Below are 25,474 nucleotides of genomic sequence, written 5' to 3'. Positions count from 1 at the left end.
GATAAGAACTTGTCTTTTGGACATCGAAGAAATATACAAGGTGCTCGTAAAGTTACATTTGCGTAACCGTTCACCTATTCTATTAATTAGTTCGATCTCTCTAATCAGTTTCCTTTGAAACATGAATCCCTTACAGAACCATCCCCGTGTCTCTGTTTTCTTGATCTTCTACCGAGTTATCAGGCCGCTCGATAAAACGGGATTCGATTCGAGGTATCACCAGACCAGTGGCCAATTTCCAGACAGCAGGGTCGCGCTAGCCTCGCTCCGCGAATACTAGCTACTCGAATACTTGCGAGGGCGAAGCGTCGAGGTGCATCGAGGGTGTTTCGAAGCGGAGATTATTCCGCAAGCATCATAAATCTGTCGTTCCCACCCCGCTGAGACCACCACGGGGTTCGTAAATCGAAACAGTCGGAGATGTTCTCGCGACCTGAGAGTGTCTTCTTCTGGCGACGCTGTGTGACAACTCGAAGGACATAGACAGGAGATTTCCGACCTGGATAGGTGAATTCCTTGCGCGGAAATTCGATGAATAGTGTGATGATACACACCGAAAAAAGATAAAGCACTTCTGGAAAATTGAATCTGTAAAAACTATAAACCAGATGCGAGTGTGAATGCATGTTTCGCATATTTTGTATTGGGTTGTCTGGAAAGTTCATGGCGACTTTTGGTAGGTGGTACAGGTCTGAATATATCGGAATGCTTGAAAATAAATAACACGTGTACATTCCTTAAAAGATGGAAAGGTTGCGGAACAAAATGGTACCCATGTAATTCAATAAATATATGTATATTAAAATTCAAATGTGCCTTTGAATTTTTCTTCAAAATTGCCACGAACATCTTGGCCAACATAATATTTGTAATTATATTTGGTAAATTGTATTGTCATTTATTAACCAATACGTCTAGTGTGTATATAAACAACACTTTTAACTTTTTCTCCCCTGATTTTCAAGATACCACTGAGAATGTGTCACACAGAACACAGTCTCGATCCTCAAACTTTAGAGCCTATTAGAAAATACTTATACTCCTTGTTTCGTATCAGTCTTCTGCAAACTCCCACCGTAACTACTAGGAGTAAACATTTCGCTCTCTTTCGCGAGCATACTCAATTCCAAACACCTCAAAGACATTCGTCGATGCCTGAGCCTTACCCGTGACGAAAGTTGCACCCGTGCGATTGGTGCTGGTGCTGCTGATGATGATGCTGCGCGGAGTGCTGGAGGGTGGATCGCGGTGTCCCGATTGGCGTGGGGCTCCCAGGGCTGCCAATCCCTTCCAGACCTCTGGAAAGCTTCAGCATCTCCGCGCCAAAGGCGTGAAGGGCAGACATGGCCGACGGGGGTAGCTCGCTCTCGGGAAGCCAAAGTTCGTGGGAGTCCAGGGTCGTCAGTTCCGTGTCGGTGGATGTGCCCGAGGTGTGCTGCGGGGTCCCGCCGCTACCTGCCGAACCTTTGTTCAGAAGAACTCGCTTCCAGGTGCCCCTCCTATCCAGCCCTGAGGGACAAACGTCGAATTAGGCCATAGGGGTCATCTCGGCAAGGAAATGATTTTGATTAGCGATATGGAGGAATGTTTTTTGTCGCTTGTTGGATTCGATGTTTGTGGTATTTTTGGATTCGAAGGCGTAGATGAAGAATTTGTTTTACATAATATGCATTAATACTTTATTTACTTTATTCGCTGTGTTGTTGGTGGTTCAGTTTTTGGAAACGGATGTTTCCAGGTATTTCCAGATTGGAAGGTGTACATTGAAGTATTATAGACTTTGATATATAAAAGAACAAATACAAAGTAATATACCTGCAATTATCATATTATGTAATAGACATTTATCAGAGATCCACAGAATAGGGAAACTTTGATCAGTGTTAAATAGATTAATCCTGAAAGCCACGATTGCTTTTTTAATACTCAATATTTGAGAAATGAGAAGCCTTCCCTTACATCTTGGAATTAATTTTCTCGTTCAGAAACGTAGCCCCAGAAATTAAGAGGACAAGGAGCATAGGGGCCAGCATGTTCCCAGTTTCACTTGAGGGCGGTTGATTTATGTCTCTGGGTTGTACGCCCCTTCTGCATCCCCCTCCCGTCCCTCCTCTATAGATTAATTTCCCTGTAGCGATTATTCGGAAGCGTCCTTTTTAACATACTGTGTCATGTCGCGCGACGTCCGCATAATGGGAGGCGATTTGCATGTTCCGTCGTGAAATTTCTTATAGTTGTTGGTGCACCGAGGCGTCTCTGAACGTCGAAGAAAGAGACAAGGGGTCTGTGCGACCGACGGCCGACAAAAATGTCGCGGTACGGCGATTGATCGACGCGGGCTCACCGGTCGTTCTTAACCCTTGGGAGTTCTTTACCCAAACCGAGCAGTGCTTCTGGTGGACGTCGGAGAGATTTTTTCGAAATTGAAATACGACGTTGCGTGGATATAATTGGGGAGAGTTTAAGTCATCAATTTGCTGGTTTCGAGTTTTCTCAAGAGATACAAGACATTAAATAAGGAAAGAAACGAGACTGATAATAAGCCAGAAATAAGGGACGTTTGGCTCATTTTAATGGATGATTAGGCGCAGTTGCAGTGAGAGGATGTTGTTGGAATTGAAATATGATGTTGTCTAGGTATAATTAGGGGGAGTTTAAGTCATCAATTCATTCGTTTCGAGTTTTCTCAAGAAATATAAGACACTAAGTAAGGTGAGAAATGAGACTGATAATAAGGGACGTTTGGCTCATTTTAATGGATGATTAGGCGCAGTTGCAGTGAGAGGATGTCGTTGGAATTGGAATATGATGTTGTCTAGGTATAATTAGGGGGAGTTTCAGTCATCAATTCATTCGTTTCGAGTTTTCTCAAGAAATATAAGACACTAAGTAAGGTGAGAAATGAAACGAAAACTATGTAATAAGTAAGGAACGTTTTTGGCCAGTCAGTCAGTAATTTGTTGCGGTCCCAGTTAGAGAATTCTTTTGAAATTGAACTATGATGTTGTAGAGGTATTATTAAACCGGGTTTATGTGATCGTTTTACTGGTCTAAAGTGTATATAAAAAACACAGGTTGGTTTTACGAACTTCGTGATCGTGATACGATATAAGCTAGGTCGTGGCCAGCTCGTCTACTTTCTTTTGCGATTGCGATGACAGGATAGGATAGGAGACACAGCAGGGTGGAGCTTCAATCTCGATCGACGATAAAAAGCGGATGGAACGATGCGAATTATAGCGGTGATAAATCACCAGCGAATTTCAGGGAACTGAGCGCCATTCAGCGAATAAAACTTCTTCAATTTCTGCTTCTTCTTTTTTTTTTTCTCTCCCTCGTTTCAGGAAGGAAGAAATTTCCCTTGATTCGCGACGGCTATGCAATTTCCATGTAATTGTTGAAATCGTTGCTCCGCGAAACGTCTTCTTTAATCCCTGGCAACGCTACGCTGGAGCTGTTGCTACACAGCATTTCAATGCAACGAAGCTCCTGCTTTCACAGCTTGGCTCATCAGACGTTTACGTTGTCGATAAAACGTCGATAGATTATGGTAATTAGTACTATTTCGTTTTCTTCGTCTGGTATCGAATAATGTTTCTATATTCTTTTATCAATTTATGTCTAGTGGCTCATAATTCAACAACTGATATGCACATTCATATTTTTAAAGATTCAAATAAAGAACGGAAGTTCAAACGAAGGTGTGTCTTATCTTCTTAACAGTGTAACGTGCACTTTATTATCGATATATTATATATTTGGCATTAATGGACATCCTTATACATTTTCCCATATTTTTGTTTACCGTCATTGCATATCGCATAACCGCAATATTTGCAGTTTACTTATAATTCTTTTGTATTATTTCGTTTACGTTTCGTGTGTCGAATAATCGTTACGAATTCGATGATTACGTTGCTCCTCGTACGAGATAATTAATTAATTCGTACATCTCCATGCAGAGCATTTCATACATTATATCTTATCAGTTTGATACTGGTCACATCCAGCAGTTGAGTCTGTTAAGTAATTGGTTCGTTTTCATTATTAATAATATATGACGCGGCACGTGGATTTCGCGATAAACAATATTGGTAATTATTGTCTAATAGGATAATTTACTCCTGCGTTGTTACGTTCATTTGTATCCTGGCTGGGTATTTCTGTAATTCGAAGATATTAAACTCCTGTCGAATTTTGACATGTTTTACTCGATAATTCGAATTCGCAGTAAAGCTTAAATTATTCCTCGTAATCATGAAATTATAGCTCAGGGCTGGACTCGTCTCGTAACGTGTTATAATAATCAACTTCGGTGTACATTTTAATCATAATTAATATTTGTCAAAGTAAATATAAAATCCAGATTGTTCACTGATATTAGCAGATTAATTTATAAAGCATATTCTACGCAGGGAATGAAATAATGTTATTTTCTATGTACCCCTAGCCCTGACGAAAAATCCAATAAATTTTCGAGTCGAGAAAGGCCACTATCGCTAGTTTACGAGTTCTTCCTGAGGCACTTTTGCCATTCATTTTACGAGCACTTTTGGCACGCGTTGCGCGGCCACGAAACACTGCCGATCAATTTGCAAGTTAAATTGGCCGATGCAAATCTTCCAGTCGAAGGAGGCGTCGGTTCGCGCCCCAATTTGCCGACGGTTCGACTCACGGAAGTTTGACACTGTTCTTTGTAATTTGCCAGACGACTTGGCCGAACGACAGGGGGAATCTCGACCCTGTTTCGCGCGGATTTTCATTAATCTCGCTGTTACGGCTAAAAAACACCCGAAGGAGAATTATCGGCTATGTATGTAGATTTAAATCGTTTGAGAGGTTCGCGGATCTCAGGTTGTGGAACGGTGTGAAAAATATTTGTCAAATCTTTTGGACTATCGGATGCAAAAATTTAATAAAAGAAAAAAAAATGATAAAAAGGCTTATTCAACCTTCGCAATAGTGTTGAGGGAAGAGAGTGTAAGCGCACTTACAGTAAAAAGTGTAAATAGAGAAGCAGGATCTGATCGGTCTCAAATTCCAATCAATCAAATGAAATCTTTTGCGTAATTAATTTTCCAGAGAAATAATTATCGACGCTTCTTGGGTAGAGAAATTCGAGTACACGGGGGCTCAGAAATCACGGCGAGTTACAACAGGCGGGGGTAAATAATCGAATCTCGCGTCGAATGGGCTATCGAGCAGTAAACGAGAATCGATAAATTCCTGTTCACGAGCGGCGATAATTAGTCGCCGGTCCCGATCGTCGATTTTTCTTGTCGGCGGACGTTCTAGCTCCAACGTTTCCGTCGCGGCGAAGCGTTTGGCTTTAGGGTTTCGAGCACGGAAAGGGATCAATTTCTTTTCTGATGGAGGCTTCTCGTTGCAGCGCCGCACAAAGAAGCCATGGCCGACCTATAGAGAACACTTAATCGCAATCTCCGGCCGAATCGAGGCGAAGAGGCTGGAAACGTTGCGCAGATTGCAGCCAGAGATTCTCTGTACGGTTGGGCCCAGGCTAGGATTAGGGTAAAAGTTTATTCGAATACTAGACGAAGAATAGAAACAACACGTAGCAATTCATTCCTGCTGATCTTTCGATCGAACAGTAAAATTTTGTAAGATTGTAATAGAAATTCTAAGTTTGATTGGAAGACGATAATCGTACGGATATTTCTGAATAGAAGAAATACCTCCGTAACCGAATCTTTCGAATAAAGCCTAATAAAGCCTCTCTAATAAAGAAAATCTACGGTACGAATAAAGTTGGATACTACGAAAAACAGATTAAAATGTCGAGAATGACAGAACTGTGTCTGAAGCGCAGTTCTTTTATTATTCGTGCGAAATAATATGCGAGATGAAAAGGAACCGCGTAACGATCGTGCCTGCTTAAAAAAAAACTCCGTAGATCCATCGGCGAAGCAAGGCGTCTATTGTTCGCGAAACGATTCGACGTCCGATTCTCCGTTGCAAACAGTTTGCTGGTATCTCTTCAACGCCAGCTACCATTTCCGCTTCCTTTGTCCGCGTATCCGAATTACTCCCGACGTACTAGAACTCTTTCCCGCGTTTCTTCGGAAAAATGAAACGTCAAAGTTACTTTCGCGCATTGTATAAAGATAACGGAAATTAAATTGTTTCGCGGAAGAAATATTTGTTGCATTCGTAGCTCCAAATCGAAGATGAGTGAACGAATTTTATTTATTAAGTTTCAAAAGTTTCTTTCGCGATTCCGTTATTTCGTGCAGTAATATTTATATAAATGGACGATTAAATAAAAAGAAAAAAAATATCACCTTATAGAGAACAACAAAATTAAACTTTTTTCATATTTACGATTTATTTATACAACGTTTAATTTCAGAGATAAAAATTGAAGACTCAGAAGACCTTTCTCCTGAAATTCAATTTTTACAATGATCTTCTAAGTTTTCAATTTTTATCTCTAAAACTAAACGTTGTATAAATAAATCGTAAATATAAGAAACTTTCAATTTCTTCATCCCCTATAAGCTGGTATTTTTTAAAAATTGATTCAACGAGTGCAAATATTTCTCCGAGCCCATTTCTCAAGGGCGCACACATACCGCGGTCAAAGTGTTAACCCTTCGAGCACGAGAGGGTTATTTAGTTGCCTTTAAAGAAACGTCCGTGTTCCATTTTACCCCGTTCTGATCCGAATGGAGCCCGACAATACAAATGACAAGCCTTCGGTCCCGTTTGTCATCCAACGACTGAACAACACGATCCCTGGCCATCACCCGTATCGACTGGCGTTCCGATGGGGCCGAAAAACGTCGACAGAAGTAATTCACGGGGCGAGAAATTATGACAGATTACGGATCGTTAATCCCTCGTGGAGGGTGGCTCGACGCTCCGCGCTCGGATAACTCGATAATCCTCCGAAATCGCGAAATCGGATTACGGGCCCGCCAATCTTCGGGGAACAAGTTCGAAACAACGCTGGAATCTTCTTCTCTTGTGCACACATAATGTTTGCGTAACGCCGAGACAGCGTTTGCATCGATAAACCCCTTTCGACCCTAATATTTGGACAATGACAGAGGGATGACACGATTAGGGCAAGTTTTCGAATAAGGTAGCGAAGGGCTCAGAAACCGGACGAACAAGTTAAGAAGTCCTCGAATTTTTGTGGCTGACGAGAAGGGATTGTTTTGGAAATTGTCTTTGGAGATGGAATTTAATTTCGTTGATCCTCGACGTTCGCGCCAATCTAGATCGATTCGCAGTCCTCGTTAATTCCCTCGTTTTTCAACGGACGTCAGAATCGCTGCAAAAACGACCAGACAATTTCTGAATCGATCGATCGACGGGATTATTGGGTTTTGCGAGGCTGGACACCGAGGCTTTTCAAGAAGGACGATGTCCCCGCCGACGAGCTCCTTTGAACCCGCTTTTGCTAGCCGATCGATGAGCTGGAAATGAAACGTCACGCGGTATATAATGGTCCCGCCAACGATCGAGAATTATCGTTAATTTTCACGTTCGATTTGTCAAAGCCTCGCTGACGCGTCGATAATTTCTTAAACGGGTGCAACCTCGTTAATCATTCTTTTTTTTGTTTATTTATTCGGCGACGTCAGCTTTGCGCGACACTTAGGGTAGCTGCTTGAATAGCGGATGAATGCAACGGAATATAGATTAATCACTAGACCGCGGATGTGTATTTAATGTTTTATATTTTATACATTTGTGCGCTTGTACACGTCCTTGTGTATATTCGGTCAATTTTTCTGCGATGCTTTCTTTATTTGAATAATATTTTATGTTACCTCTAAGACTGAATTTTATTAAATAACCCAGTTCTTTCTTGAGTAAATGTCAATAATGGGACATTGGGACGTTAATACTAAAATATTAATTAGATTTATCGAAACTATTTGATTTGAAATTTCATATTCATTATTTATTAAATTTCTGACTTGTGTTAAACGATGCGATAACGTAAAATATTAAAAAACGACGAAAACAGGCTGGGTTGGCCAACAAGTAGAAGGAAATTCTTCGTAGAAGGGTTTCAAGTCCGTAGAGCAAATGAGACGTCAGATTTTGGAGAACGAAACAGGCATTAAGAACGACCGGAATTTTGCAGGAAGATTTCCCCTGAATTTTGCATTCGTTCACGATAAGCAGCTTGCAAAGCATCATCTCTTTCGAATGAAAGGTTCTCCAATTTCCTCGAGTGGCACCCTTGTCGTTGCACAGTCTGAGGATATCTCCTCAGAGATTGCTCGTGTTTCTTGGAATCCTGTGTATATTTTATCCTAGACGCATTTTTCCGCCCGTTTCCCGCGAAACTTTTCCACCGATAGACGAATTATCTCCTCTTTGAACAGCGAACGTCTCGGGCGAACCCTTGTTTCGCGATAGATTGCTTTGGTGTTCTCCTTGGACAGTGAACGATCTTGAAAATTTTAGAGAGCTCCGGGCAACTAATGGATTAACTACAAGCGGACGGAGAACTGCGCGAACTTTTGCTCCTTTGTATACCTTCTTTTCTGATGGACGGGCCAGGGAAGTGCATAAACTTCCTCCACGTGGAGGAAAGTAGTCGAACTTCTTTTTTAAGTAGGTTAACCTGATACTAACCTCGACAAATTATTCCAAGCTATGATTATGTTTGAAAGTGACGTGACTAATTCCTCTGGGGAATTAAATATCAAGTGTGCACGAATTTAAACATATATATATATATTTATTATTGATATATGTACGCCCATTCAAGACATTTGTCTAAATTAAATGATAGGTTTGATGTTTCTAAATAAATTTAGTGCGTGAAGTTCCTTAGTGTACATATTTACAACGAAACATGTCGAAGTTGTATTTCCTTAACTTTCTGTTACACCTTTCTTACCTGGCCTTAAGCCAGGTACCTTGATCAGGAAGAGGGATATCTAAAGAAGAACAGAGGTTCGTGATGATACAACACGATGTACCATTTTTAATACATTGAACACCACCTCATTTTTATGTGTTGAACTAAGGAAATTAATCCCGAAGGTGTCAAGAGAATAAATCTAGATAAAATTCATAAATTTGACGAGTTCAACAAAACAAGTCTTACGACGTATGTTGGATTACTTAGTTTCCAATTGTGAAATTTTAGCCTCGTTCACATTATCACGAGTTTCCTGAACTTCCTGTTATGCCTTTTTTTATGACCTTCATCCAGAAATCTTAGGGTTGAAAGAGGAACATGTAAGTAAGAGTAGAACAGAGAGATGGGAGATGATCCCGAGAGACGTGATGGTTATGATCCCGAGAGACGTGATGGTTATAATCCAGAATTGTCACGGTCCAATCAGAAGTGTAACAGGTCAGTGTACCTGATAACACACTAACCTCCCGTGGGTGGGCCTGGGGGGCCGCCTAGCCATCCGGAGGACCATCCAGCAGTTCCTCCGATATTCTGTCGCTGCTCCGCCAGCAATCGCACTGTCAGCGCGTACGTGAGCAGCATCACGCACAGCGGTATGAAAAAGCAGATTATGCTGCCGATCAGCTTGTAAAGGGGGTCCGGTATCTGACATGCGCCGTCCACCAGCAGCGATTCGTCCTCCTGTAACACGGCCAAAACAGGATTATGCACTTAACCGTCGCGGCTGATCGGATATTCTACACGGAACCGCGGTCTTTTTACAGCTACGCTAAGTCGTCCATGCTCTATTTGCCACGGTTTTCCCCTTTTCTCGTCCCATCCCTCGATGGTTTACGCAAACACTGGGTACCACCGAGGAGTTATCGACCTCTGGGGGAGGGAAAGTCGAGGAGGGAAATACCTAAGTGGGAAGTTTGAAGTTAATTGTGTGGCAGAGTTTGAGAACTGGAGGGAAGATTCCAAACTGCAGAGGGTGCTCGTACTTTATCATGGATCGAGAGCTATGAGTCGTCACTATGGTGACAAAGGATCGTTGCCAGAGGAATTTCTGGGGTTGGGGAAAGTTAAAGCTGGAGGAAAGTCGTTGAGTGGGAAGTTCGAACTTCGTTATGTGCCGAGGTTTGAGAACTGGATTGAGAACCTTGAGCTGTTTCTGTGGCAGCTTGAGTAAATATATTGGCACTTCTGCTTTGCGTTCGTATTGATTTGGCAGGTGACAAGGGATCGTTACTCAAGGAATCTGTGGGGTTGGAGGAAGTCGAGGTTGGAGGGAAACCACTGAATGGGAAGTTTGAACTTGATTATGTAACAGAGTTTGAGTGCAAGATTTCAAGCTGCAGGGGGTGGTACTTCTTTATGGATTGGGGTTTATGAGTTATTACTCTGGTGGCAAAGAAATGTTGCTCAACCTCTTCGGTGACGATTTGTTTTTCTTATTATCAATCTTTTGTTCTTTTTATTATTGCTAGTAATTATAATTATGTATAAGAAACTAAACGTCCACATATGTGGCCAAGAGCGTGGTTAAGGAATGTTTAGAATTGGGGGAAGTTGAAGCTGGAGGGAAACCACTGAGTGAGAAATTTGAACTAATAGATTATATACCAGAATTTAGGAGCTGCTTGGAAGATTTTGATCTGATGCTTTTTTATGTATCGAGGGCTTTCAGCCGCTACACTGGTAGCTCGAGCAGAAATTAATCAAAATTAATCAAATGCAACGAAATATAAACCGAACTTCGCACGTTTCAGCTCCATTCCTCAGACCCTAACAGGACCTCCTGCGTTCTGTTTCAGAACTCCGGAGCAATGTCCCAGCGTGGTGTCGCTCCTGGCGGAGAGCTACAACCCCCACGTGAGATACGGCGCGGCGATGGCCTTGGGGATCGCGTGTGCTGGCACAGGCCTGAAGGAAGCCATAACCCTGCTGGACCCCATGACGAACGACCCCGTGAACTTCGTGCGCCAGGGCGCCCTGATCGCCTCGGCCATGATCCTGATTCAGCAGACGGAGGCCACCTGCCCCCGCGTCAAGGACTTCAGAGCCCTGTACGCCAAGGTCGTCGTGGACAAGCACGAGGACGTTATGGCGAAGTTCGGCGCGATTCTCGCGCAGGGCATCATCGACGCCGGTGAGTCGACCACCTTGGACGTCGTTAACCGACCCTTTCGACGTCGGTTAACGTCCCCGACTCGAGGGGATTCACCTGACGTCGGCGGGAATGCGTATCGTTCATCAGAAACTCGACGTTATTGCGGACCTTGTGCTTTTTTCGGGCAGGAAAAAGTGAAATGGAAGCTCTTCTGCAGCCGTTTATCGCGCTGGTGATGAGGTGTTATCGAGAGGCTAGGTTGTAGACTGTTTAGGATTGGGGGTGGGTCCATAACTGGAAGCTGTCGAAGTATCATCACGGTTGATATCGTAGGTTTCTATTAGAATAACGCGTAGAGTAAGCTGATTTTATGTAAGCTGAATCTTGACGACGAGGAACAAAGTTATAGCAGCGTTTAGTATCTTAAAATGCTAAGCTAATTTGGATAGCTCCTCGTGTATCAACGTTCGCGAGTCATTTCAAGTGGCAATCCTTATTGACTCGCCGCGTGTATCGCAGTATCGTCAACCGGTTAATTGAAAATCCCCCAAGTGGTCTCCATGGCATCTCGTCTGGTAGAGTGCTTCTCCTAATCCGATTTTCATGCGAAATTGATCGAATGCTATCCAAACAATAGCCTCATGTGTAACGATGATAACTGTTCCAGGCGGGCGTAACGTGACGGTGTCTCTCCAGTCGAGGACAGGCCACACGAACATGCTGGCGGTGGTCGGCGCGCTGGTGTTCACCCAATATTGGTACTGGTTCCCTCTGGCTCATTGTTTGGCGCTCGCCTTCACCCCGACCTGCCTAATTGCTCTCAACTCGCAACTGAAAATGCCCAAGCTGGAGATCCGCTCCAACGCTCGGCCAAGCGTCTACGCTTATCCAGCGCCGTTGGAGGAGAAGAAACGCGAGGAGAGGGAGAAGGTCACCACCGCTGTCCTCAGCATCGCCGCCAGGGCTAGGAGACGCGAGTCCGAGAGACGTGCTCGCGACTCCCACGAGAAGATGGACGTGGTTAGTTCGAGGACTCGCGCTTTATGCTACAGCAGACTCTAGATTATTATATCGCCCTTCTTGTCTAGAGAATCGTTAAGGGGTACCACTGTTAACGTCATAGGATATTCTAGGACATAAAAGTTTGTATCACGCAGTATGGAATCCTCGAAATTAATGCAACAACAGGGCACCAACTCTTTTGCCAAATTTGTTGAAATTGTTGCACAATCAGGGTAAATTGGTAAATCTCTGCTACGTAGTCACTCTATTACATAGTTAACAATTGGTTGAATTTAAAAGGATCGAGATACAAAAGCCAAATTGACTGACTCGGTAATTTTAATGTTAATTTCCGTTGTTTAATGACGAATTGCAGGACCCTCCAGAGACAAAGACGACTGTCGAGGTGAAGGAGGCATTGCCCAGCGAGAAAGAGGAGAAGAAGAAGGAGAAGGAGGAAAAAGACGAGAAAACGGAGAAGACTGAGAAGCCAGAAAAAGCGGAGAAGGCTAAAGAGTCGAAGGAGTCGACGAAGGAGACAAAGGAGAAAGTGGAGAAGGGCGAAAAGAAGGGCAAGGACGAACCTGAGAAAGGGGAGAAGGAAAAGAAGGAACCCGAGCCGAACTTCGAGAACCTTCAGAATCCTGCTCGCGTGTTGCGACAGCAGTTGAAGGTGATCCAGCTGGTGGAGGGGAGCCAGTACGTTCCTGTCAAGGATCTTCAAATTGGCGGTATCGTGATGGTGAAGCACATACAAGCTGACACGGAGGAGGAACTCGTGGAGCCTGTGGCTGGTAAGTGGACACCCCTTCGCGGTACTCGTCGTACCGGTAGAGTCACCCCTCTAGCTCGCGGCGTGCTAAATTTCGCTCATTGAATTTAACGATCCCTTAAAGCGGACTGGACAAGCAATTTTACCTGTTAAAATTATTAGCTGTGATCGCTTTTCGATTTAACTAACCAGTATCTTGGAAAGGCAACTTCTTGTTGACATGTTAGAGCAAGAAAAAGCCATAACGGAAAGCTTCGACACTTGCCAGGTATAAAGTACTATTTGAACTCTTTGTCGATATCTCAAAGCAAAAAAAAAGAACCATAAGGGAGACTTTCTGATAATTTTTCAGAATTCGTACATTTTGCTCTTTCCAGGTGTAAAAGTATTATTTAAACTGTGTTCTTGTTCAGCAGCGCGATCCATGATAACGAGAACGATAAAGAGATTTTTCTTTCCTTATATATCAAACCAAAATTCTTTTGCGATAATAATAAATGTATATATACATATATACCAGTATATTCATATTGTAGGCTAAGGTTCGAAAAAACATTTTTTGTACTTTCGCTTGTTTACATTAAAATCATTATTCATGGAATTTTCTTATAAAATATTTTTCATTTTGTAAACAAATTCCTAATGATGGCCTCATTCTGGACCGATGCGTCCGTCTAATGGCTCTGTAATTGACCGTCTAGAGAGGGTTACATCTAGATTTGTGACGCGATCGGTGAACGTAGCTGCGTCGTGCGAGGAGTTGTCGTCACGTTGCGTTCGATTACCGCCGTTATGTTTCAGCTTTCGGCCCGAAACCCGACGAGGAGAAGGAAGCTGATCCTCCGGAGCCGTTCGAGTTCACCGAGACGTTCACCGAGGAGTAAAGCTCCGTCGCTGAAAATCTCTCTCCTCCAACGCCTTCATCGTCGGAACGCGAAAAAAGGTCACTCGTGCATATGTATACGCGCGCATAATTCTCTGTCTGTAGGAGCGGAAAAGATTTAAAAAAAAAAGAAAAAAAGAAAAAAAAACTGTCGCCACCCCCATCACCCATTCTGTCGATACGAGTACGCCGTTCTGCTGCAACACTTTCTTTTTTTATTTTCATACCATTAAGCCCCTGCTCGACATCGTCCGCCATCGAACTGATGCTACGTTTCTTCGAGTATTAATAAATATCATTTGCTCCGATCGTCAACATGCGTTTTATTTACTGGAAATCCTGTTGGTCGTTTAAGATAACCAAGAATTAATTTCAGAATTTACTTGTTTTTTTTTCTTTTTTTTTTAGGATTACAAGGTGAAGTTCAGGTAAAATAAAATGCTAACGCATTTGGGTATTCTTTTCTAGCGACACTAACCGTTACAAATATTCCATAGTATATTAAAAGTACATACTTCGAGCAAGCGTCTTTATAACATCTCCCGTCGCAGAACTTGAAAATGGTCCCCCGATCAATCTCACGCTGGACCATTTTTACCGAGTCCAAATACATAACGAAGCCTAAATTTTCTTAATCTTTAAGGCACGCACAGACACCACGTAAATGGAACATCCATTATTAGCATTCGTTTCCTCGGAATTAATTTCCAAAGCTTCTCTCGAATCAATTCGACCGTCGAACCCCTTCGAACTAAAACAGTCGCGGAATCGTCGTTCAAAGCATTCCCAACATCAGACCTCGGTTCGAGTATTCAGCTCTCCTTTATGCAAACTTCATTCACGTGGGTAGCGACGTCCAACGAGCCGCGACTATCGCTTGTAGAGGCAGAGTCGCAAATCAGGCGCCTCTGTCTGCCGTTGAAGCTTCCTTGGGGAGCTTAACCGCCCAGACCGGGGCGATCTTTCCGCTTCGCGTGAGAATACGCTGCAATTCCCAGCAAAAACGACTGCCACCTTTCCTCGCGTGCATCGCGATGATACGTTTTCGTCCGTTTTCAAACCGCCTCTGTTCGTTTCCGACGCGAGAATTCACAAAGGTGCCCGAAGATCGATGACGTCGAGCCGTCTGACGAACAAAGACGACTTATCAAAAACTATGAACACGACGGAAACCATTCGTCACCGCGCAGAATGCTATCTACGGGGTGTTTCGTTCAAAGTGGAGTTGTTGAATATGTCGCGAGGGTATGAAGTTATCCAGAAAATTGTTTGTACAATGTTGTGTCCTTTTCAGTAAAATGAAAATTGTGTATTTCCCAAATACACGCCTTTGTTTTCCCCGAATCGTTCCACTCGCTGTCTTTAAGAATTTATCTACGGCAATAAAATCGACACACCACGCACAACACGCTTTCCGTTTCGTTCTTTCTCTTCAAATAGCCTCCATTTTTTTTTATATAAAGTATACGTTGAATTCTTATGATTCATTAGCTTTTTGTTGCGAAATAGGCCATTACCAGAAATTCTAATCCTTCGATTCGAACTTCCTCCAAGGGGTAAAAACCCTCCAGTTTCCCAAATACACGCCTCTGTTTTCCCCGAATCGTTCCACTCGCTGTCTTTAAGAATTTATCTACGGCAATAAAATCGACACACGCGCGCACAACACGCGGTTGCCTCGCGAACAACCGTAATTTCCAATGGCAAGAAAAGTTTGCCCGTTCCGCTCTATTAATTCCCATTCCCAGCGTATACTCATTAATCTTGCTAAAATATGTACCTCGTTTCCGCGCGTAAACGCGACCAGGCGAGCAACCGAACTAACGATGACTTTCTAATTAACTCGGTCGACATTAAAGCGCGCCACGAACAATATAAATTACCATCGACGTTCAAGTATAACGCGCGACCGAAAGCAATTTCTAATAACACATCTACACCGTAACTTCTCGGATCTCTCTCGTCGATCGCGTGAAAAATGCGAAAAATATCCTGCCCGTCTGAAAAACACCAGGATTCCTTCCACGCCCGAGGGACGCGAATATCGCAAGACGAGCTTCCCGTAACTTTACTAAAAATTTACGTCAGCGACGCGAGTTCGAATTCCGTGGGAATGCAAATCCTAATTTCGCTGAAATATTGACTCACGGCGCCGGCCGTTGAACAATTCCGTGGCCCAGTTTTTTCGTTTGTATTCTCGTATGGAGATTGTCAGAATTTAATATATTCGGAATTCCTTGGGCCCCGATTTGCATCCTAATGGAGACAACACGCACGTCCCACCCGACCGAAATAGTTACTGCAAATTTTTATCACCGTAAACTGTTAATTTTTACCATTTTTTTGTCTCCTGCGTGCGTATGCAAACGATGTAGAATCCGTATGGAAATTCTTCGGTTGTAGAAGCACATTTATACTGCGTGTCTTTTTTAAAAATTTTCAGGAAGATAATGGCAACAGTGTAGTTGATGTTTCTTAACAACGATTTCGTTTTTATTCCGACCCTTTCTTCAGCGAAACTTCAAGCGCAACCCTCCGGAGCGACTCGATACTGCACATTTCGCAGATTTTAAAATCGCTTTTCAGTACCCCTTTCTGGCTGCCTTTGGTATCCACGATTTACGCTGTGAACGCAAGAAAGAAGAAAGAACCACGGGTTTCGTGCTGCACGACGAGTGCACGAGTGCCTGTCAACGGTTTAATGGACGGGGTATTAGGAACTCGGAATTGCCGGTTATGCTAGGAACCGTTTCTTCGTTTACTCGCTGCCATTTAAATCCGGTAATTGATACTTCGCATTTGCAATTTTTGTTAACGACCGCGATTATTATCGTCATCTGACTATTCTTTATGTCGACTGTATTTCTTATATTTGTTAAGGGCTATCTAAGATGAAAAAAATCAGCTCGATCAGAGCGTACACAAGGGAACGTATCCAATTGTCCAATAATTCCTTGATGATTGCTTAGTAACTATAAAAATCGTGACACAAGAATGATTCTTGAGAGTTACTATCGTTCTATATGCTACTATAATACTATTTACAATCAATGGAAAAACCGATAAATTATATTTAGCTTTTGTTTTGTATTTTTCTGAGAACTACCTACCACATAAGCTTTAACAAAATCGGCGTGTGACAATTGGATATGTTCCCTTGTCAGCTGGAACTGCACTCTTCGTGCAAACTGGCTCACCTTCGAGTACATCAGACTGAGCGGCAGGCTCATGGCAATGCTGAGGACCCAGACGAAGAGAATCTTCAGGATGACTCTTCTTCTGGTTTTATTGCGTCCGAACTTCATGGGGTACCGCAGGCTCAGGTATCGATCCACGCTTATGGTGCAGAGATGCATTATGCTCGCGGTGCAAAATATCACGTCCATGCAGATCCAGGCGAGGCAATAGACCGACGGCAGCGGGAAGTATCCTGAAATAAAAAATTAATTCCTTTTTACGTGGAACGGTAACAGGAAAGGTATCACCATGTTTAGAAATAAAAATAAAAAATTGACGCGTTTGTGTAAACGGTTTCACAGTGTTTTCATTGTCAACGAAAATAATATTCATATTCTATTCGCGATATTTGCAAACTGTTTAATTCTAAAAGTGAATACACTATATATTTGTTGTATTTAGAACAGATTGTTTTGTTGTCTTTTTTTTTTTTGGCTAAGTTTAGTACTAATGAAAATTGTTTACTTTATAATACACGTTCACCTTTTCCAGACAATAATACTGAAAATAAAATAAAACAAATACTTACAAAACTTAATAGCAAATGAAACACTCAAATACATGTACTGAACGAATTCAGAACAACAATCGATCAAATATAAGCTAACATTTCCGTAAATACGATTTGTAAAATTAGATTGGGAATATGTGGTCGGTCGAAAATACTGTTTAATATAACATTTATCATTAAACGTTGAATATTTATCGTCATAATATTTATAATCATAAATTAATTATTATTTGAATAGAGATTTAATTTCACACGGAACGTGTCGGTAATGAAAAACACGTCCACGATATTTTTTTTTTTTTTTTTTTTTTTTTTATAAATATTCTAACGCTCGAAGAACCGTCCCAGCTGATCGTTTTTTTGTTTTGCGCCATGCCTTTTTTTATAAATAAATTTCTACCTCCTGGCTCAAAGGTGAAACAACACGCTCGTTGACTGGAATTAAATTTGTATACCTGGAAACCAAATTGAAAATTAGTGTCGAAATAAACGGACTCCTTTGTGCCGTCGAGAAATTTGCCTGGCTCGGAAAAGCCAGTTTAAAAATTTTCCTCGTTTTCACAGCCGTGCGCAGAGCTTTACGTATGATTGATGGAGAAAAATGGCTCTCTCGTCACGGAATTGTTTATCTTGCGGGGAAAGTAACAATTCTCGTGTAATGGAATTCAAAACAGATTGGCTATACTTACATTCATCTTTATGATATTGAAATAATAATAGCGACAACAATGCATCTTCGTTGGATCATTATATAAACACGAACATTTCATACATCTTCTATATATATGTACTAAGTGTCATTCTGACTTAGTTAATTCTTCATAGAATTTAGAATGATGAATTTCCCAAAATTTTTGACCGAATATCGAATCTTGTTCCTATTTCGTGGAATATTATATAAACACGAACATTTCATACATCTTCTATATATATATATACTAAGTTTCATTCTGACTTAGTTAATTCTTCATAGAATTTAGAATGATAAATTTCCCAAAATTTCTGACCGAATATCGAATCTTGTTCCTAATACATTTTTCCCAATTTTATTATACAAACTCCCGCGTGCTTTGTATATTTAATATGTTTCTATACGCGAAGAGATAAATTCAACGAAATCGAGTATGGCGTAATTTAAATTCATAAGGTGACCGTCGGAAGTAAAACTCTGCAGAAGTCTGGCTAGGGTTAAGACAGTAGTTGCAGATGTTCCAATTAAAATGTAATATGGGAAGCTTAACGACTTCCCTGTACCGGAACCTAATTTATAAATTTCCAAGTCCTGTCACACCGGGCTGATCTCCAGAATTATTAAGTTAGCCAACGAGCCGGGATGGAAAGATAGAAATTCTAGGAGCGTCGTTTACATCGACTCAACCAGAATTACTCATCGTTCTAAGGGCTGTTGTTAGTCAGCGCACGTCAGCGCGTGTACCCAGCGGTGGAGATACAGGGGAATCGTAAAAACAGCAGGGCGCGATGACGAGCTCGCGCTTAAATGTCGGGAGTCGAGACCTTTGGGGACTTCCGCGAGAATCCTAGGTATTTTTTACTTTTACGACGTGTACGATATTACATCGGTGGCTTGGACGTTTTAAGGGATGGAATCGCCTAAGTGGCTTAATTATCGCTATCAAGACAAGAAAATTACGAGTATTATTTCGTTTCCAAGTTTTATCGTAATTTCGAGTGCAACGACACTGTGACTACCTAGATAAGAAAATCGCGAGTATGGCAAACAATTCTATTACTTAAGCGACAAATAGATAATGCTCAAAGTGATTCGTGAACATTTTAACTCTTGGAAAACCTCCCGTGGACGTTACATTTTCGGCGCATGCCATTTCTGATAAAGAAATTTCAGTCGACAGGTTCAAAGGGTGAAACGATTGCTCCCGTGCGTTGAACGCGAATTTGTAAAATCGGAAACCGGATTGGAAGTCAATTTCGAAATAAATGGATTCTTCCATGGTGACGAAAATTTGTCCACGCGATGAAATTTGCCATGAGGCTATAGTAAATGCTTTTTAATCTATAGTTGCTTAACATTTGTTGCTATCCATCGTGTACTTCGACTAATTAATAGACTGCTTATGCAAGGGGTGGGGATTACGTAGGAGATAATAGATAAAAACATAAATTAAAGTGTATATTCTAGTTTTTTATATTTTACATATTTATGCATCTGTACACGTCCTTGTATATTTTTGAATATTTACATTCGTAATGAATGCATAAATATAAAAAAGTTCGCTGTTCTCTCGAATGCACCTCGGTTTAGGAAAGCTGTTACACTAAAACGCGGTAGATTTTTTAGGGTTGTACAATTTGCGGAATCAATATAAGCCGGCATGTAAAAACAAATGGAAATGCTTTCGTGAAAATATCCTCGGCGAGCGTTCCCATTTTGTAAATTGCCGTCGACTTTCTGTCGTTGAAACGCGCATAAAAATGACATGTTAACGAAAATTGAGGACACTTCCGTTCGTCGAGGTAACGAAGAAAGCAGGTAAAAAATCGCGTATCGTGGTGGAGCACTTCCCTTAATTGGAAACAAGCACTATTTTTGTAAATTACGCAAACACGTACAGACTGCTGGCAAATTGCAATTTTGGTCGTTACGTCACAAAGGTTCCAAACCCTTGGAAAAATTAATTAATTAAATGAACTAAATAAATTGAAGTAATGAATAATAAGAATTATTATTTAAGATCGGATTGAGTGCTTCATCTTGTATATTGATAAAAAAAGTAAATTCTAATTTCTATTCATTCGTTTATCGTATTTATTTTTGCGTCTTGCTCTCAATTTTCCTAGAAACACGCATGTGATCCTAAATAGTATATTCCGCTCGGCTTCCAACGATTACAACGTCTCCCGTCGTTGAATATCAAAATTTTCTGCAAACTCGTGACACGTGTTGTTTTAGTTAATTATGTCCTTTATGGAATCGCAGCCTTTATTCTGATATTTCTAAAGCGTGCACGACCGGAAATGGAACATTCGGATTATTCGTAATAACGTTTCCCTGTGGTGGTTGAATATCATGATGAATTTGCATTGACCAAGCCTACGGTTTTAAAAGTAATTACCTCGAAAGACTTAATACTTTCACACACGCTACGATATAATGACGTATAGAGTGCCAAGTATACGTTAATCGGCATTCCCACGTCACGATCAAATATAACGCAAACATGACGATGATAAAGCGAAGTCACAAAGGAATACGATCCCAGTTGTAAATACACGTCACCTTCGTACACGCTCCTTTGATACATGAAATTAATTTTTAATTATGCTTCCACCTTCTCGCAACAATTTTTATCGTGTCGTGATAGAAACTTTTTAATAACTACTAATGAATAAGCAATAGAGAAAGAAATACAAAAAAATTATAAAAATAATGCATCACTGGTACTTCCAGCGAAAACGTATTCTAAAAGAATATCTGTAAAATTATCAATTCGACCAGTAATGATTAATTCCTTTGCCTGAAAACAATCATTTTCCGCAATTCTCGTATCCGTACACCAATTCTTTTTTAATGAAAAATTCGTTGGACAGGAAAATTGATAGTAAATATTATTATGCATCAGGCACAATTGGAAAACAATTTCGCAATCTGATTGTTTTTTACTGTTTCGGCATCACAGAAAAAATGTTTAATGTTTATTTAATCTGATTCGTCGCTTCTTCTTATCGCCTGACTACAGCATCGCTGCTGTATTACGAATTTTATATAGCAGTAACAGATTAATTATTATACACATCGTATCGATTTTAGCAGGAAAAAGGACAATGTGTTATTTATGATAGTATCCTAGTTAGAAAAGTGTAATATTTACATGTAGTACAAATCCAATGGTCAGAAAGGGTATATTACTCTTGGTCTGACCATATACGGTCCCATACTACTTCCCGCTCTGACCACCTCGAAACGCAAAAATTCTTTCGCTGCTAAGTAGCGCACCAATGTCGCGTCTTTGCGCGCGAAATTTCCAAAATTCGCGTGTCTCGAATTTTCTATTAATCCAATTCGAGGGTATCAAGGTTCCTCGGAAATGTTAACAACTATTTATTCCGTAACCAACGGATCCGGTTACGAACGAAATTCCGAAATCTCCGCGAATTTTAGGGTTGCCTCGGAGTTAGCCGGCAATTTCCGAATCTAGTTACCCCCGAAAGGCCCCCCGCGGAGGAAATTATTTCGCAATTTAAGAAGTCGGTTACGCGGACGGTTTTCCAGGACACGGTTATCGCGGCGTGGCGGAATTTATTAAAAAGGTGGAACGGCATTCGTGTCGGTGTGGATGGAGTCCTTGCGGTGTCCTTGCATCATGTAATAGCACGATGATGCGACAACATTCACAGGGACAGGTGATACTGTACGATCGAAAAATGAACGAGAGAAGAGATTGAGAAAAGCTGTTCGTTCTTTTGATAATTAGTAGTTTAGAATTTCATATTACCTGTACGTATATGTATATATTTAAGAGTACGTATGACAATTCGGTATACGTTTTCTCCAGGGAATTAAACCCTATGCCGAGGCTACAATCAAATCTTATACGTATATATTCTATATATTTCCACATGTATGTATGTAAATATATATCCTTTTTATATTTCATATTTATATTGATATTTCAATTATTCGTTCTTTACAGACATATACATATAAGAATAACTGAAATATAAAGTACTACATTCAATGAAATACGATTCGACGGGAATTCTGTGGAAACGTGAAATGACCGTCATCACTTTTTATTCCATTCAACAAATATGCCACCCTACTACATAAACATGTTTCTTTTTTTTATAATCCTCTGTACACTCTTTTCAACCCAAATGCCAATGCCCCCTCCCCATTTTCCAGGCCGATGGCGATCGAATAATTAATTCAATCCCGACGGTACGTACAGAGTCGTTGGAACAGAAACAGGCGACGATGAGGATTTACGGTTCCAATTTGCACGATATCCGAGGTTTATGCGCGCTCCGTCGACGATTATTAATAACCGCTCGGCATATTTAAAATTCAGCAAACCGTACGGCGCGAGTCGGGCGACCCGTCGCGATAATATTTATGAAGCCGCGATCGCCGTCAATTTATTCGATCGTTTGTAACAATAAATCCCGACGTTCCATCAAGAATCAGCGCTCGACTCTTCCGGGCCATTGTGCTTCCGATAATCGATCCGATCCGACGCGTGAACTCTTTTTTTCATCGCTGCATTCACGGGCAATAAAAACAAAACAAAAAAAAGAAAAGAAAATACGAACAAAACAGAAAGGGACGGGAACGAGAACGAAAGAAACAATGTCGTTTCCGTCTGAAATGACATATACCTTCGTTGTATGCCGCTCGGTGAGAAATTTATACCCGCGAGCTGAAGGGATGAATCGTTTTCCAGAACGCGGATCATAAACCAACGCGAGTGGATTTGCTCGCGAGATATTGATTACACCCGAGCAATTAAGACCCGATTCAACCACACGTCTTTGCGTGCATCGTTCGGGGCTGTAACCTCTTTCCGTTTCAACGTTCCCTCCCTTTGAAGGAGAATGTGGCTTTTTTCAATGTTCATCTCCTTCGTGTACGATTATCGTTTCCGTCAGTAAGGGATTTCAATCGCGTAACCTTTTATTTTGCATGCTTCGCAAAATTCTATTACACACTTCTCCAAGCACATGTACAAGAACGTATCGCATATTCGATATATATTTTGTAATATTCGATTATTCGAACCTTCAAACATACGTATTATTTGCTAGTAATTATAAAGATAAAATCAGAAGAAATACGATGCTGTCGTTCGAAGGAGAACCAACTTCTAAGTGAAAAGAATGTATCAGGGTACGCGATGTACGCGAACCGAATTACAGTTTTCGAACTCAACCTCAATTAAACCTAACCCGTTTTCTCGCAAACGATGAAAGCAACTTTAATTACCGTCAGCCGAGGGGGGGAAAGTATACCGAAAAGAACCGCGGCACTGGAACGGTGCGAGAAGATTTACATGTTCAATTATCCATTTGCTACGAAAGCAATTCTCGCACGTTGGTTCCAACAGGGCTCACGCGTCGCGGCTTCGCACGTGCTCGAGCCTCCCTCTCGACATTTTTCGCATCTGTGTCGGTGTGAAAACGTTTTCACGCGACCAGGATAATATTTCGAGCTACAAGGGCGACGGATTTAACTGCCGTGACATTTACAATTTTTCGCGTGCGCGAAACGGCGGATTCGCCGAGGCGCGATTTTCTCAGCTGATTTCGACAGGGGATGGGACGCGTGAAAATCATTGCTGTATTCAAATATTTTGGTTTCTGAAATGGTTGACTCGGTAGGTGATCTATTTTCCGGAGTTTGTTATACGTCTTTGAATTTATTATACGCCTTTGAAATATTTCTACCAAATTATATTTAAAATATTAAGAAATTGCTGAAGTTGTTGCCTTTTATATTATAGGTTACTTTGTTGAGAGCTCTAAGTCAATGGAAATTTAATTTCTTGCTATGAAAATATTAGTCAAGGGCTCTGACAGGTGACAGGTGTATTCGATGTTGCGATAAACTCATACCGTGGAAGCCACGAGGATGATTATTTCGAGAATCGTTCGGAATCTTGCAACATCCTGACGATTTTAGTTAATCAACGTCCTTGGACATGAAAATTTAATATCGCGCTAAAACATTCCGCGCTGTATACTACCCGGTAACGCGCGATACCCATTGTGACCTGTTCATAAATAATTTGTCCGCGCTCGTGCATGTATCGTTACGAACTTCCCATGGCAATACACGATGCATGTATACGATACGAACGTGTAACAGACGATGAATCGAAAATAACGATCCAAAATGTATGAATGCGCTCCGAAAATCACAAGTTCGAGAGAAAATCCACTGCATCGAAGTTTAGGAATTTCGTATTTTGCAAGCAGTCGCTCCCGTTTTAGAGTTTACCGTGTAAACAAATATTAAATACGCAATTTAAAAATCCCTTTCAGGAAACTATTTTATAGATCAAAATCAATAGGTGAAAATGTATCGATAGACTATGAATGTTTACGCAAATTCAGAGAAAGGATTAAGGTTCAAATCAAAGTATGTTTTATGTTCCAAACGATGTAATTGGTATTTTATTGTTGATATTTCATTCGATTTTGCATCTATGCCCACCCTTCTACATTTTCGCACATTTTCCAGTTGCCATAAATGCACGAGCATTCGTGAAATCGATAAACCTTGTTTCTTTTTTCTAAAAAGTACGCGTTTCAAAATATTTCTAGGAAATCGATTCCAGATCGAACGCACACCTAGTTTCTGCCAATTTTCCACCGCGGTACATTTGTTCGTCAGGTTTTGGGTTCCAAAATTCGGTTACAGTTCCGTGGTTTCGAAACGGAGCAAATTGAGACGCGACCCGCACAGCGAAACACGCGAGTTTCCACGACCTTCTGGTTCCCGTGCAGCGGATCCGTGTAAATCCATTAAAGTTGTAACCGTACGCGAAAGCTTCCTGCGTCAAACTGATCCCGACGAGGAGTTAACGCGGTTTTAAGTTTCAACCGTGCATCGTTCGATAACATTTCCATACGCTTCGCAGAATGATATTTCGGCGATCTAGCGGGATAAAACTTATATGATCCAATATCTCGGAAACTGTTGGGCCGTCCGCGCACGAAGCTACTCAAAAGAAACATAATTGGTGACGGAGATCACAGACTAGTTATTGGTTAATACAACCAATTGGAAATACAAACTTATTGGTTAGCAATGATTTTGAACATTTTTAGAAAAAGCATCTACCGCTGTCCGTGCGGTGTAATATTACAGCAAAGTCATATTCTCGAACAATACTTTGTCACGAATAATAGCGAGGGCTAATGACTGCGAATTTGTAAAGTGTAAAAGTGCAAAAGTGTAAAGTGTATATATATATATATATATATTTCACGTCGGAATAGGTGGCACGCTGACTGGCACGCGAGTTGCTCTAGGATGTTGAATAATAATAATATAGAATAATATATACAGAATTCTATATACTATATATATATAT

At 41.2% G+C, this 25,474-nt stretch overlaps 2 protein-coding genes across 4 annotated transcripts in view; one reads left to right on the top strand and one right to left on the bottom strand.

Annotated features, from left to right (window-relative positions):
* Positions 1–13,969, top strand: part of LOC128877592 (26S proteasome non-ATPase regulatory subunit 1) — a 65,896-nt gene extending 51,927 nt beyond the window's left edge. Inside the window, exons 11-14 of the mRNA XM_054125026.1 lie at positions 10,702–11,036; positions 11,665–12,017; positions 12,376–12,793; positions 13,573–13,969. Coding sequence (XP_053981001.1) covers positions 10,702–11,036; positions 11,665–12,017; positions 12,376–12,793; positions 13,573–13,655 — 1,189 coding nt within the window. The 3' untranslated portion in view covers positions 13,656–13,969. The remainder of the gene's footprint in view (positions 1–10,701; positions 11,037–11,664; positions 12,018–12,375; positions 12,794–13,572) is intronic.
* Positions 1–25,474, bottom strand: part of LOC128877593 (alpha-2B adrenergic receptor) — a 76,426-nt gene that overhangs the window by 14,385 nt on the left and 36,567 nt on the right. For all 3 annotated transcript variants that reach the window (XM_054125028.1, XM_054125029.1, XM_054125030.1), the window contains 3 exons: positions 16,852–17,084; positions 9,370–9,586; positions 1,167–1,509 (listed from right to left, as the gene is read on the bottom strand). In XM_054125028.1, coding sequence (XP_053981003.1) covers positions 1,167–1,509; positions 9,370–9,586; positions 16,852–17,084 — 793 coding nt within the window. The remainder of the gene's footprint in view (positions 1–1,166; positions 1,510–9,369; positions 9,587–16,851; positions 17,085–25,474) is intronic.

This window comes from Hylaeus volcanicus, chromosome 5 (assembly GCF_026283585.1).
Source record: "Hylaeus volcanicus isolate JK05 chromosome 5, UHH_iyHylVolc1.0_haploid, whole genome shotgun sequence".
Lineage (NCBI taxonomy): Eukaryota > Metazoa > Arthropoda > Insecta > Hymenoptera > Colletidae > Hylaeus > Hylaeus volcanicus.
Note: the sequence above shows the minus strand (reverse complement) of the source record. Positions and strands in the feature narration are given on the sequence as shown.